General features: G+C 41.9%; 1 protein-coding gene and 1 pseudogene across 1 annotated transcript; one reads left to right on the forward strand and one right to left on the reverse strand.

Annotated features, from left to right (window-relative positions):
* The first annotated feature begins 3,992 nt into the window (after positions 1-3,992).
* LOC136504327 (T-complex protein 1 subunit gamma) lies at positions 3,993-10,407 on the forward strand. Its single transcript, XM_066499215.1, has 14 exons — positions 3,993-4,254; positions 4,410-4,471; positions 4,705-4,777; positions 5,490-5,557; positions 5,759-5,828; positions 6,639-6,707; positions 6,809-6,880; positions 7,027-7,100; positions 7,635-7,912; positions 8,023-8,407; positions 8,775-8,900; positions 9,108-9,212; positions 9,792-9,866; positions 9,945-10,407. Exons 1-14 carry the CDS (start codon positions 4,224-4,226, stop codon positions 10,131-10,133), a joined length of 1,677 nt encoding a protein of 558 aa, XP_066355312.1. The 5' UTR covers positions 3,993-4,223; the 3' UTR covers positions 10,134-10,407.
* Positions 10,408-12,034: 1,627 nt separating this feature from the next.
* LOC136504336 (uncharacterized) lies at positions 12,035-13,709 on the reverse strand (annotated as a pseudogene).
* Positions 13,710-15,189: the final 1,480 nt, after the last annotated feature.

Consider the following 15,189-nt stretch of genomic DNA (forward strand, 5'->3'; position numbering starts at 1 on the left):
ACAGTCGTGTCGCCGTCGCGGATAGCCGCTCATCGCTGCAGCCTACGACAGTGCGCCTTCGAGTCCATAACCTCCACCCATCCTTGCGCGTTTAGCTGTAGATGGTGGTCGGCCCGTTAATACCGTCGTAGCGAGCCTCGGTTGCTCGACGTAACCGCCGTTGCCACCAGTGTGCCACACCGCCGCGCGCGGGTTACTCCAAGGACTGCCCCGTTGCAAAGGCAACACATCCCAGGGTCTTTAATGCAAAGCGTGAGTCTATAGTAATAGTGTTCCGTTGCTCCGCAGTGATTATCCAAAAACCTCGAGCCCTCTTTTGCAAAACGTGAGCGCGCACGGGCCCCTGGCCTTGGGCCGTTGCTGGGCCGCCGCGACGCGCGCGTAGCTGCGCCGAGCTGGGCTGCCGGGCCAAAATGGTCGCCATCGGCCCTTTTCTTTTCCTAAGCATTTTCTAATTTAGCTTCTAAGGTAAATTTGTAAATTCAATATAAAATTGTGTAGTTAACCAAAAATTATGAAACCAAATTTGTTATGTTTCTAAAATCATGATCTATCTATTAGTATATTTTGTTTACATAGTTTTATAATTTTTTCAGAAGTGATCTAATTAAATTGAGATATTTAATATTGTTAAAATATAAACTTGTAGGAATTGTTGTGATAAATTGGTGATAGTGTTGGATCTAAAACTTTCACTAGTAAATTCCTAACATTATTAGGTGCCCGCTATGAATTTTTATAGCTCCATAATAATTAGTTTGCTAGGTAGCTAAATGAGTCCGAGTTCGAAAATATAGGTTTAATCAATAGAATGTCGAAACACCTTGGGATTTTAAAACTAGAGTATTTTTTCGGAGACAACGTCTTACTTGGCGACATGGATACGCAGACTAGTACATTAGTCATTAAAGCTAGCTCGTTAGCTTGCGGAGCGTAATCGTAATTGAGAGTTGTAGTTGTCGTTGATTAATTATATCTCTACGTTGCATCCACGTATATCATAATAGGAACAACGATAGATCATGGAGTCAACCGAGGTAACGGAAAAGATAATGCCTTGATGATCATGTCACTATGATGGAATTCTAACTTTTGGTTATATCTTACCCTAGACAAACCCTGGTGCATAACCCCTATTATTCTGCACTTTTATCTATGTGTGTGCATTAAGTTTTAAAGAGTTGAATGAAAACCACTTGCATATATATATATATATATATCCTTATTCTATGAGTACTACTAGTATGTCAGGATCATGTAGATTGCGATGTTATAGGATGCGGTAGAAGTAGAGTGATTACCTATCACTCGTGAGAGATAGAAAATATATTATTGTTGTTATTATATCACTATCACATGGAATATTTATGAATGATAATTGAAGATCAGGTGGAATGGTACTTTGGATCTAGACTTGGTTAGGCATTCGAGCAAGGCTCGGACTGCACTTGTTTCGCCTTGTGTCGATTGAGTACCATCCGTTGCTGTAGGATAGTAGTCAGGTCACAGACTTATTATCCTATGCACATACTTGCTTATGAGAGCGGAAAGACTCATTGCTCTCTTGTCGTGGGTTTTGACTCTTTACAGATCGACTGATTGGAGATGGGGATGGTGGAGGTCTAAGCACCACACTGAGTCTAGGACTCAGGAGTGGAGGCTTGGAGTCTAAGTTTGGACGGGGACCTGAACCTTTTGACAAGGAGAGTGATGGATTGGTCTTACTTGTGTCTGGGGTATAAGTGGGGCGTGTGTTTCGGGGTACCCAGCTAGGATATATTGGTTCGCGAATCGCCGTGTGATACGGTACGACTTGTCTATGATCTAGCACCAGTAGTAAGAACTGGAATATGAAAGATGGTAAAATAGTTCTGATTGGTTACCACTGCTTGAAAGTAGCACAGGATATTTACATAGAATGGTTAGTTAATGAACTAATGATGACTGTTAATAAAATTGACTATAAGGACGCACGTTTAGTAATACCATCGCAAATATAATAACCCACAAGGCAGATAGCCTTGCATATCCTTGGAGTCCTTTTATTTTTCTCCTGTCGGGTAAGTCTTACTGAGTACAATCGAGTACTCAGGGTTTTATTTTCGCTGTTGCAGATGATCGAAGGATACTTAGAGTTGACTCTTGTGTGAGAAAACCTCCTGATAGTGGGGATTCCTTTCACGCTACGACCGTAGTGGTTATTTATAACCCTCACGAAAGGTTTTTTTAAGAAAAGATATAAAATCTGTTAGCATCTCTTGTATATAAATGTCCGTTATGTTAATACTCCACCATATCATTAAATTAATCTTGCTTTCTCTGTAACTCTGATAACATTGTTATATTTCACTGTTATAATAAATTAAAGTAATATTCTGGTACCGTAATAAAGTGATGTAAGAAATAACTTAAGAATGTTGTAAGCTTTATTATCTTATTTATGATCCTGATGCAAAAATATGGATTTTCGAGTTCTCTCTTGGGATGAGCTCGACGGAACTACGTAGTTTAGTGTCTAATGAAAAATAAGTACTCCTGGGAGGCATTAGATTAGACGGTTCTGCCACAATTTTGAGATAGAGTTTTTGAAGTGAAGGGGTACGATGAAAAGTTACCAAGCAACCGTATATGTATGGACCTACAATGCACAACATAAAAAGTTAGAGGACCTGAAAATACACTTTGAGAGTTGATGGACCCAAATGATACATTCCTATAAGTTAATAGATCTTTGGTGCATTTTACTCAAAACAATTTGTGCATGCTAATCTAGAAGATGAAATCATTCTGGACAGATTATAATGACATCTCCTGAACAAACTTTTAATGCTATAGTTGTTGATATTGTTGTACATCACATCTTCCTGGGTAATTACTTGAAAAAAGTCTTTTGCGCACTGTGCATTCTTATCTGCAACTTATATTTTTTCTAAAATTTAATTAAGTGATCAATTGGGCATCGGATACAGGGCAGAATGAGTATTTAATGGCTCATGGTATCCGTCGGGGATCACGGGTAAGGATGGCAACGGGGATGTACTCGTTGGGTATGTCGGAACGTTCTCTTCTCCGCTACGGAGAATTCAACCCGTCCCTGTCCCCGTTAACTGTCTCGGGTATAGATTCTTGCCCATTCCCGTACCCGTCAGGCATCGGTCAGGTAACAGATACCCGACGGGTACTGCATACCCGATAAACAAGGATATTTGGAGTCGTAGCTTTGCAATCGGAGACATTTCTTCTTCACCCGAGTATAAGTGTCGGAGTCTCGGAGATGCCGAGGAGAAGAAGCGAGGTTGCGAGAAGGATGGGCAAAGATGGCAGGGAGACCGAACTGAGGAAGCGAGGGGCACGAGCGCTCGTGAGGCAGGCGTGCTTGTGCTGCTAGCGGAGATGGTGAGGAAAAATTGAACTAGGGTTTCTAGAACACATAAACTATATATATGATTATTTAGATTTGGGCTAAAATATCTATGTTGAGCTTCTTTGGGCTTAATACTCGCATGACAGCTCAAATAGTCGGGTTTCCCAACGGGTAACAAGGACGGGTAAACAGAGAACGTTCCCGTATCCGCTATACCCGTCGGGGATAGATTCTTGCTCATTTAGATACCCACAAATAAAAATATGTTCTCATCTTTATTCCCTAATAAATCAAATTTCCATCATATATCAGGTATCGCGGCCGTTCCCATCTTTAATCACCGGGGACGGGGACCAGAACTGTCCCCGTAGTCGTTCCGCGCCAGGAAAAAAAATCGATGAGAACCATGGACTTTTTTCAAGTAAGTGCAGTCATACATGATACATCCCACCGTGTTTTCGTAGAATTTTTTTTGCCAACCCGCCCGGCCGCCCGCTACCATCATGATGCCGAGTGGCCGACGCACGGTGAATCAAGCGAAGGCCCGTCTAAGGCCCATCTGCAACCGGCCCAAAGTCTTTCTCTTCCCAACCCTACTAGGCTACTACACACACAAGCCGCCGCCGCCGCTAGCTTCACCACTGCGGACTGCACTCTGTTTCTCTTCCTGGGACATTGCTGCGTCGAAGGCGAGCGCCAGGGCGAGGGCCTCAGTAGCGCCGGCGGACTCCGCTCGCACGCCATACTCGTACCGCCGCACGGCGTCTAGTCTGCTGCCTGCAGCGTACTCCATCTTGCCGGGTCTAGCAGCCACGCTTTTCTCCGCTCCGCTCCCAAACGCCGCTGCCTCCACTTCACCATGGCGCTTCACGCCCCGGTCCTCGTGCTGAGTAAGCGGCCCCTATCCGCCCCTTTCTGGCTTGCGCGCCGTCGTTTTATCGCCCGTGATCTGCTGATCCCGTCTTTGGCACCCACGATTTGCTTTCTTTTGATTTTTTAGGGCTCAATCCTGTCTGATCCGTTCTTTGTTGTTTGGTCTGAGCAGAGGACTCGCTGAAGCGGGAGTCTGGCGCGAAGGTTCACCAAGCCAACATCCAGGCGGCCAAGGTACGGATTCTGAAGCTGCTCGGCTCGTTCGCTTTAGTGGTTCCTTGGCCTCTAAGAATGCAGCAGAATGTAGTTCGATTAATTCAGTGGTACTGCGGAAGAGTACATTACGTAGTTGAACCATTGGTCTGTTCATGTTGTGTAAATTATTTTTGATGAAAGCTGCAGTTAGCCATTTGACTGTACCGTACTTAACTGTTCAATAATATTCCATGTTCATTTTTTTTTCACAGGCTGTTGCTGACATCATACGCACCACATTAGGTCCCAGATCCATGCTGAAAATGCTTCTGGATGCTGGTGGAGGTATGCCAAAGGCTTTGCTTGTAGTCTATGCGTTGCATTGTTGGACAAAAGTTAATACAAACCATTTTGTGTTGAATAACTTTGGTGGCTGGTAACAAACTATGAATTTTGCATACTTGATTGTGTGGTGTGTTAGGCTTATCAACTCATCTTGTTATGCTTGGTTGCCATATGGAGTTGGACATGTGCAAATATCCTTTGTGTCATAGCTAAGATTAAACTGCTCTGCAATGTGAATTGCTAATAAAGGTGTTGCCTCTATGATGCTTGATATTGCCAATGTTTCAGTTTACAGTTCTTCTATTAAAATATTTTTGACTACATATGCTTAATGATGATAGTATCCGCTGTACGAACTTTGCTAGATTCCTTTCACTAAATACTTCTGGTTTACTGAGAATAGTGATGTAAGATGAACATACATTATTTGTGGGCTAATGCATATTTGACCGCGAATGATTTACAGAGTAACACATGAGGATGTATATCCCTATACCAATCCTTGTATGGCAGTGACTATTTAGAAATTAAGCGTATCAATACTATGGTGTAATATTTATTTCCCCCCTTTTCAGTTGCCACTGAACACTGATCTCCTTTTATGTGAGAATTAGCGTCAATTGCACTATCGGTTATTGCATCACAATTGTGTATCTATTGCCTTTTTTGAGTCTCTACAGTGTTTTATTATGATTTGGCTACTTTTTTTCAGGTATTGTGGTTACTAATGATGGTAATGCTATTTTGAGGGAAATAGACATCGCACACCCTGCTGCCAAGGTATGCCAAATTATGTTGGTTGCTCAGCTGTGAAAGCCTGCTAATGAAATTATCAGTCAACACTTTTTTTTCCTGTACGATGGATGAATTTGTGTTGCGAGACCCATATATATACCTAATTGTATTTGTGTGCTAATGTGCAGTCTATGATTCATGTTGCGAGTCCCATGTACCTAATTGTGGTTGTGTGTTAATGTGCAGTCTATGATTGAACTAAGTCGTACACAGGATGAAGAAGTTGGTGATGGCACTACATCTGTCATTGTTCTAGGTATGCATAATTTTTGTGACATTTGTTTTGGGGAAGTTGATGGCTATGACGAACAACAACATTGCAATTTATTTGCATCAAACTAAAGCAGTGCTATTTATAGTATCATCTAATTATGGTGCCACTGTTGAATCTGTTTCTAGTCGAGCTTAGCAGTTGGCTGTAACTATCTGCCACAACTAGTATTTCTCATAAGCATGTTAATAACAAACGGCTTGCTGTGCAAATTGATGCCTACTAATAAAATTCTAGATAATCTCTACCATGGTTTTTGAGGTGTCGCATAGGCGTCCAGGCACCCCAGGTGCTGGGTGTCACAGGATGCCACAAGTATTTTTTTTTATGTCTCAAGGCTAGCCCCATGTCCATTAATCGTCTAATGTAATACAGATGTTTGTGACCAAACCAGTATAAGTGAGAGGGGAAACAGACCATGAGACTATCAAACCTTAGTAAAATGACAATCTGTTTCAGTCCATCATTCTAGCAAGATGGATACAAGACATAAATGACTAGTTTCAACCCTATTGATGCCACAAGCTTTTAGTTACGCCATATGGCTTAGGACGTCACCTAGAAGGTGCCTAGGCATAAAGGCATAGCCCCAGTGCCACAGGATGCCAAAACACCTAAAAAAACCATGACCTCTATATCACGTTTGATACATTGATTCTAGTTTAGTGGTTGTACATTCTTAAGGATTTCCATAAGATCAGATATTTCCTTTACAACACCAACTTAGACAAACATATCTTACTTTATTTTTATCCTCTTATTAGTTCACAATACACCTTTTCATTTCTTTTCTAGCTGGAGAGATGCTACATGTTGCACAGGCATTCATTGACAAGAACTACCATCCAACTGTTATTTGCCGAGGTAGATTCCTTTGTTCTCAGTACTGCGGTATACTAGGGTAATACCTGTTTTTTTTTTCTTGATCTCTTGTCTTCTGAAACTTGTATTTTTCTCATCTTCAGCATACACCAAAGCGCTTGATGATGCTATTGCTGTACTTGACAAAATTGCAATGCCTGTCGATGTGAATGATCGTAAGTTACAGTGAACATATATTTTGCACTGGATCCTGGCACTTCATCAATGGCACATTTGTGCTTAAAGGAATTAGCTCTTTCCTCTTGCATACACCATGTGTTAAAAAATTAGACTGATGTCACCGAATATACAATTAATGCAGGTGGGGCAATGCTAGGCCTTGTGAAGAGCTCCATCGGTACAAAATTCACTGGCCAGTTTGGTGACCTTATTGCTGTAAGCATCTTTTTTCCATGTGGAACTTCAACAATTCCCTCCAAATTATATATAGTTCACTTTGGCTTTGTCCTAAGTCAAACTTCTTTTACTTTGACCAAGTTTGCAAAAAAGAAAAAAATAAACAGCCCAACGTCTACAACATGAAATTAGTACCACCCTCTGTCCCAAATTATAGGTTGTTTTGGCTTTTCTAGATACATAGCTTTTGCTATGCACCTAGATATACAATATGTCTAGATATGTAACAAAAGTTGTGTATCTAGAAAAGTCAAAACGGCCTATAAATTGGAACCGAGGGAGTACATCATTAGATTCTCCACGAAATATGTTTTGATAGTGCATTTATTTGAACTTGTGGATGGCAATATATTTTTCTAAAAACTTGTTCAAAGTTAGAGAAGTTTGACTTAGGACAATGCCAGAATGATTAAATAATTTTGAGGGAGGGGGTGGGTGCGGGGGGGACTGGGGGACTACTACCTATCCAACCATGGATTTTACTTATTTGATAACTCATGTTACTGTATTCAGGACCTTGCTATCGATGCTACGACAACTGCAGGCGTTGACCTTGGTCAGGGTATGCGTGAAGTTGATATCAAGAAATACATTAAAGTTGAAAAGGTTCCTGGTGGTCAGTTGGAGGATTCTAGAGTCCTTAAAGGAGTTATGATCAATAAGGATGTTGTGTCTCCTGGAAAAATGAGGAGAAAGATAGTTAACCCCCGTATCATCCTGTTGGACTGCCCTGTTGAGTATAAGAAAGGAGAAAATCAGACCAACGCTGAGTTGATGAAGGAAGAAGATTGGTAAGAGATGTCCATGTACCACAATGATCTTACTGAAATGCAATGCATGCATAGTTTTGAAGTAATTTGGTAGAATTCTAAGGTATATTATGTGGCAAACTTTATTGCAGGCAGGTTCTGCTAGAGATGGAGGAAGAATACATAAAGAACCTGTGCGCTCAAATTCTAAAATTCAAGCCTGATTTAGTAATCACAGAGAAAGGGCTCAGTGATCTCGCTATCCATTATTTGAGCAAGGCTGGTGTTAGTGCAATCCGTAGACTTAGGAAAACTGACAACAACAGGATTGCTAAAGCTTGTGGAGCAGTCATAGTGAACAGGCCTGAGGAGCTCCAAGAATCTGATGTGGGAACAGGAGCTGGCCTGTTTGAGGTCAAGAAGATAGGTGATGAATTCTTTGCCTTTATTGTTGACTGTAAAGATCCCAAGGCATGTACTGTTCTGTTGAGGGGAGCAAGCAAGGATGTATTGAATGAAGTTGAGAGAAACCTGCAGGTATTTCTTCCTCCCCATTTCCATGTATCTGTACTCCTTGCAAAAATAATTCTAGAAACCTTTCTTTTATTAGTTGGCAGGCACAGTATGATCTCAGCCAGCCATTCCTTGCAAATCGGTATTCGAGCATTTTGTTTCATTGATGGCCAGTAGAATCCTTTTGGCCATCTAAGCAACATGCATGTCAGATTAGCATTGGATCTTTGGTCCCCTCCTGTTTTAATTTCCCTTATTAACTCTAACTGTAGCTACATATACAAATATTCTAATTTTATTAGGAACCCGACTACCTGTAATGAACACTCATTTCCCTCAAAGCATGTCCAAGTTTAGGCTAATATAATGGTCTCTGTCATTTTCAATGCAGGATGCCATGTCCGTTGCAAGAAACATTTTGAAAAATCCAAAACTCCTTCCTGGAGGTGGTGCTACAGAGCTGACTGTGTCAGCAACACTGAAGCAAAAGAGTTCTTCAGTTGAAGGCGTGGAAAAGGTATTGTTCTGTTACTGTTGATTACCTGTATTGGATATTAAAAGTCGTTTAAGCTATATTTATGTGGATGCTTAGTGCAACAGTGCTTAATTCTGTAAGCTTGTGACCACATATGCTTTGTAAATGTGATGTTATTGTGCTGAGTGGATTATTGCACCATTATTTGATGTGCAATTCCTGATTGATTTTATTTTTTGTTTATGTCAGTGGCCCTATGAAGCTGCTGCTCTAGCATTTGAGGCAATTCCAAGGACTTTGGCCCAAAATTGCGGCTTGAATGTTATTAGGATAATGACACAACTTCAGGGAAAGGTAATAATCCCAAAACTCTTTATGTTTCTGTGAACTTGTCCCTCTATGGAAGTGGTCTTCTATCAGAAGCATCATAAGCTTGGCATTTAGGGAAGGTTGGGAATTGGGATAGAGGGTGTTGTGGATTCTCCTAGCGCAGAAATTCAATTAAAACTGCACCTTGAAAATGCTTGAGAACTTACTGAAGCATCTACATGCAAATTTATCTTGAACACTATTTTGGAAGTACTGCACTGGGGCCCTACTTAGCAGGGGAGGAGCCAGAAATTATTCATGAGGGGTGGGGGGGCAAGTGGTAACAATTGAACTATTGAAGGTGCAAAGTAAAAAAAACTTCAACAAATTACCTGTGGATATGGCCGATTGTGACATAATTCCATGTGATTTAGTTTGTTTTCCTACGTTCCTAGAATTATACTCTTTTTTTACCTTTCAGATTTAACTACCAGCAAACTGCCTTAAAATCTGAGTTAGGAGAACATAGGCTTATAATGGATTTGAGATGTTTGTTATGATTGATTACTAGAAGAAATAGCTACTTTACGTCAATCACACGCATGTTCTTTTTCCTTGCATCAGCATGCTAATGGTGAAAATGCGTGGGTTGGCATTGATGGAAGGAGTGGTGATATTGTTGACATGAAAGAGCGAAAGGTATTTCACTTTATCTGCACAAATGCAAGTTTGACAAATGTTTGTTTGCATGTCTAACCACAATGTTGTCCATTTTAGATCTGGGATTCATACAGCGTTAAAGCGCAGACGTTCAAGACAGCAATCGAGGCTGCTTGCATGCTTTTGAGAATCGATGACATTGTCAGCGGTATCAAGAAGAAGCAGGCTCCTGGAGCCTCAGCTCCAAAGCAACCCCAAATTGAAACTGAGGGCGATGCTGACAATGAGCAGATGATCCCAGAGTAGAGGGCTGTGACGAACCTGCACTGGCAAAGTTACTAGTGCCAGAATAGCACTTTGGGCAGAGTTCATTTTGTTTTGAGTGTTGGTGGTTAGCCTTAGCTTAAAGATGTACCTGGTTTTATATAGTTTGAGTGGTACGAGGGTTTTGGGATCCAGGTTTTGAAGTGTGGTTGCTGCTCATTTTGCTTTGTACTGATGGACAACAAGCAGTGAAACTAGTCTCCTGTTGTATGCCACAAATCTACTTTGTACTTGGTAATGCTGTCGTTTCTCATGATCCGAACTGAGTCTTGTTGCTGTCCTTTCTCATCACCCGAACTTCGGGTGACCGGGATAGACGGCACTTGATGACTCAATTATTGTTAAGCGCTTTGGGTGACTGGATAAGTGGATAGATGGTACTTGATGACTCATTATTATTATTAAGCGAGGTGGTGCTATAAGTGAGACGTAAAACTTGCGGCTCGGTCAATTACAAGGTTTTTTTTTGAACGGTATAAAAGATATTTATTATCTCTTTATTTTGAATTATAAGATGTTTTGATTTTCCTAAGATAGGTAAATTTCCTTTCTACTCTCAGGTCTGTTTCCTTTCTACACATAGATCTGTACTTTGCAATTGTAATTTACTCCCTCCATCTTATAATATAGTGCATTCTAAAAAATTTAAGACAACTTAAGAAAACACTCAAATAATGAACATGTACCATGGATTAGATCCAATTATGGAGTTTCTCCTTGTATCATGTTTTCCTTTTTAACAAATTCTATCAATCTAAGCATATTTATTACATAAAATGCATAAAATGCATTATATTTCAGTATAAATTTTAGAAGTAACAATGCACTATGTTTTAGGATGGATGGAGGAGCAGGTCGGCATTGCCGCTGCCCTAAAACAGAAAAGGTCAGTGCCAATCCTAGCTGCCCTAATAAAACAGAAACAGGTGCTTGCGCCCGGACGCCAACGTCTGCAGACTGTCTCCCGCGCTGTTTTGCGCGCTCACACGGGGCCCACGCCGCTTCGAACGTCACCAGTATCGAGAAGAGGGGGAGGGGGCGGTGGATGCCCAACCGACGCTGGGAGGACGAGACATCGAGACGAGGCAGCAGAAAGCGACGAGGGAGATGCAACACCCGATCTACTTTTGAAATATTCAGATGCAACACTTGTAACATATGTCTGAAGGCAGATGAAACACTTGAAACATGCATCTGAAACACTTGCAAAAACATCTGAAAAACACTAAAAAACCATTATAAAACATATGCAACATCCGGATAAAACTACTTGCAATATATATATGAAACATATGTATCATTCAAATAAACACACTTGCAACATACATCTGAAAAAACAGATGAAACATTGGGAACAGAAGCTTGCAACATACGTGTACAGCCATTGCAACATCCCAATCTACTTTTGCAACATCCGTATGAAACATTTGCAACATATCTCTAGAACATCTGAAACACTTGAAATATACACTTGCAACATGCATTTTTCACCCTTCTTCCGTACTACGTAGCGCAGAGCAGGGAATGGGCATGCGGAGGGCAACGCCGCCGTGGCCCCTTCTAGAGGTGAGCTGAGGAGGTGGTGGGGACAGGCCGCCGCCGAGCTTTGGGCACGTTGCGGGCTGCCACCGTCGCAGGCAGGCGAAAAGGGAGGCGGGGATAGGCCAGCAATGGGCACAAACCACCGGCGAGTTCTGGTAGGGTGAGGGCCAGGAGGAAGGGGCCAGTCGCTGGCGTAGACGACTGCCGGCGAGCTCTAGGCCGGGCGGGGCGGAGAAGAAGGGGCAGGCTGGGAGCTTTGGCCGAGCGGGGGATGGGAATTAAGGGACTGACAGGCGGGCAGCTGGCCGGTGGAGGCGCCGCAGGGTGTGGGACGAGCGGACGGACACATGTGGGGAGTTTTTTTAAGAGAGAGAGCGCACATCCAGATGGGGCGGACATCCTTAGCCAAGCATTATCAAAACAGAAAAGATCAGTGCCAATCCCGGGATCCCCGTGCATGAGCGCATCCTGTGTCCATCATTCCAAGTGAAGTGTAGTGGAGAATGCTGTGTTGTCCATCTGAAGTGGAGAATACCCAGCAAACAGATACCTGAAGTTAAATTGCTTGCGTAATTTTACCTTAGCTTACAAACATTTCATTGCATCGGCGTTACAAGTTTATTCTTGTACAGTGAACAAAGATTAACATTTCATGGAACACAATTTTTTCAACCAGAACCAGAAAACAAGCAAACATAGAACCACAAATAAAAGCATTGCAAAGTATTTTTTTATATAAATAGATAGTTACAACAGAAATAGGGTGCTAGAAGGACAGAGGACATGAAATCAGAAGAAACTATGCAGGGCCCACGAGGGCAGGTGGCATATATCATGTGTCACAGGGGTACGAACTGCGCTGACATTTCATACAACACGAATTAAGCGAAGATCTCTCTGAAAAGCCAATCCAAGCTGGGATAAGCAAAGTAGAGGATAAAAAATGAGGGCAGTGCAAACAAAAACGTGATAAGGGCATACAGGACCAGAACAGCAGCACTTGCAGGGACAACATAAAGGACTATTAGCAGGAAGATTATCACGAGAGGAAACTTGGCTGTCAGCTGCATGAAGCACACCATAAGCTTTTGCAGAGAAGCACTAATGTTGTTAGTGTGGAAAATGTTATGGACTAACGCTTGTATCTCTGGCAGAAGAGCTCTCTGATCGTACAGTAGCATTTCTTCGGTGTTGATGACTGGAACTTGTGCCAGCACTAGAATGCCATGAGGAATGATGCTCGTCGTGATTAGTGGAATGGAATTTTGCTCTCTCACCGTTCATGCTCTCGACCATCCTAGAGCAGAAAGTAGTTCTTGCGTGGGAACCTGAGGTTGCCCTTGTAAACTAGACGGAAAGACAACAGGTTGCACCAGGGGCATGAGATGAACAAAGGCAGCTGGATAGGAAGGGACGGAAACTTGACAACTGCCCAGTGAAGACCAAGGATATAGTTTTTGCACATTGTGTGGCCACACCACAAGACATAGGGAACATTCTCCACAAGGTTGAAGGATTCCCAGCATATTAGACAATCAAGGCCTTCCTCTCTGCTTGTACATGAAGAAACTTCATCATCAGAACAATCTGGATTGGATATGCTGCATTTTGAGGGTTGTGCCTTTTTCTTTAAGCTTCCAGCTATGGCATTTGATGCAAAACTCCACATGATGTCCTCACCAAACAAATCTGAGAAATCTTCAGTATTTGATAGAATGCAATCAATACTTAGGGTAAAGATATGACTGGCTCCTGTATGGTTGACCACAAAATCCACTAAATATATGCATAAGACAAATATTAGGCACAAAGTCCAAGTTCTAAAGACAAAGAAAGCTTACGCGGAAAAAATTCTGAAACTTAACAGGTTGAAAATGGTAAACTATACATCAACCAGATGTCTACACAATGAATCGCCACGATCAGAGAGTTACGCCTGGTTCTTGAAGGATTAGGAAAAAAATCTGATGAAAAATACAAAACTAGGCCTAGGTCATGCAGAGAAACAACAATACAGCATCCTGATGCATTGACAATTATTCAAATTGCACACTGAATTGGGAAAAACATTCGTCTGTGGTCGGTAGCCTTTTCTTCTTCAAAAGAAGGCAACGATATCCCATGCCCCAATGGCCAACAACAACAACAACAACAGCAACAACAAAGCATTTAAGTCCCAAACAAGTTGGGGTAGGCTAGAGTTGAAACCCAGCAGAAGCAATCAAGGTTCAGGCACGTGAATAGCTGTCTTCCAAGCACTCCTATCTAAGGCTAAGTCTTTGGGTATATTCCATCATTTCAAGTCTTCCTTTTATTGCCTCTACCCACCCATGCCCCAATGGCCAATTAAAAAATCGAGCGGTGGGGGAAGAACCAACCCTAGGGCATTATAATTAAGAAGGGACCATATGACCCGGGTGGAGACCCCCCCCCCAACACACACACACCCTGGCCCATGGCCATATGTAGGGCCAAACCGAACTTGGGGCGGCTAACACTGTTACCCAGGCCAGCGTAGTGTACCATTTACCGGGGCCAGCGATGCACCACAGACACAAGCCAGCAAGCACAGAGAGGGGGTTTTTTTTTGGGTGCAATACCGGGTTCGAACCCCGGTTGGTAGGCATGACCACGATCAACCACACCACTGAACTATCGCTCAATTTGCAACCCCAATGGCCAATAATATGATAAGCAAAATAGCTTCTTCTGCTTCTCTTGTTACTTTTAGAATTTAGAATGGAACATCAGATTCTAGTCCTACATGAGAATTTATGTTCAAAATCAACAACAGTTGATTATATTCTGTAACACATAAACTAGAAGAAACTGATTAACAGCTCCAAAGTCACATTGAAGAACAGGGGACAGTCAGCATTGGGTTCTGTGAGAGCAAATGAGCTTAAGACATGTCAATACAAAATGTATTTACAAGTTACAAGAGCGCATTGGATACATAGGCGTATGAATTGGAAGAAGTAACAGATCCTAGAAGGCTACAACTGGAAGAGTGTACTACACCCATCTTTGAAATATAGAATAACAAAATTCAGGATTGTGAATTTACTTGTAGATGCACAGAAACCAAAATTGGGTTGTTTTTAATTCATCCAAGTCAGAACAAAAACAAGCAATCCTAAAATAGGATGTGATTTGTCATTCAATAGATTTGCAAAAGTGCGACATTGCAACAGATGAGATAGTTCATCATCATATAGCATCCAGAGCATATCCCTTCAACAGGTTTGCTTAAGATAGCTTCAATAAAGAGATATGCTAGCTAATAGGTAGTGAGGATGCACCAATTCCTAGATAAAACCTCATAATCAACCCTGCAGTCCAGCTAGACGAGTGGGACTATTCTTTTTTTTTGCGAGTGGGACTATTCTATGCTCTATCCTCTTGCAACTCTCAGTTACCGTGATCGATAGGACTCCAAGTGTATTTGTAAACAATCCCTAGCCTACTTTGGTGCACAATGCACCCCGTGAACATG

This window comes from Miscanthus floridulus, chromosome 1, assembly GCF_019320115.1.
Source record: "Miscanthus floridulus cultivar M001 chromosome 1, ASM1932011v1, whole genome shotgun sequence".
Classification (NCBI taxonomy): Eukaryota; Viridiplantae; Streptophyta; class Magnoliopsida; order Poales; family Poaceae; genus Miscanthus; species Miscanthus floridulus.

What these genes read in the sequence shown, in the direction of transcription:
- LOC136504327 (XM_066499215.1), top strand. Translation starts at nt 4,224, where the DNA reads ATGGCGCTTCACGCCCCGGTCCTCGTGCTGA. An exon ending in TCCAACTGTTATTTGCCGAG is followed by an intron (nt 6,708 to 6,808) that starts GTAGATTCCTTT and finishes TCTCATCTTCAG; the next exon opens with CATACACCAAAGCGCTTGAT. An exon ending in AAGTTGAGAGAAACCTGCAG is followed by an intron (nt 8,408 to 8,774) that starts GTATTTCTTCCT and finishes TTTTCAATGCAG; the next exon opens with GATGCCATGTCCGTTGCAAG.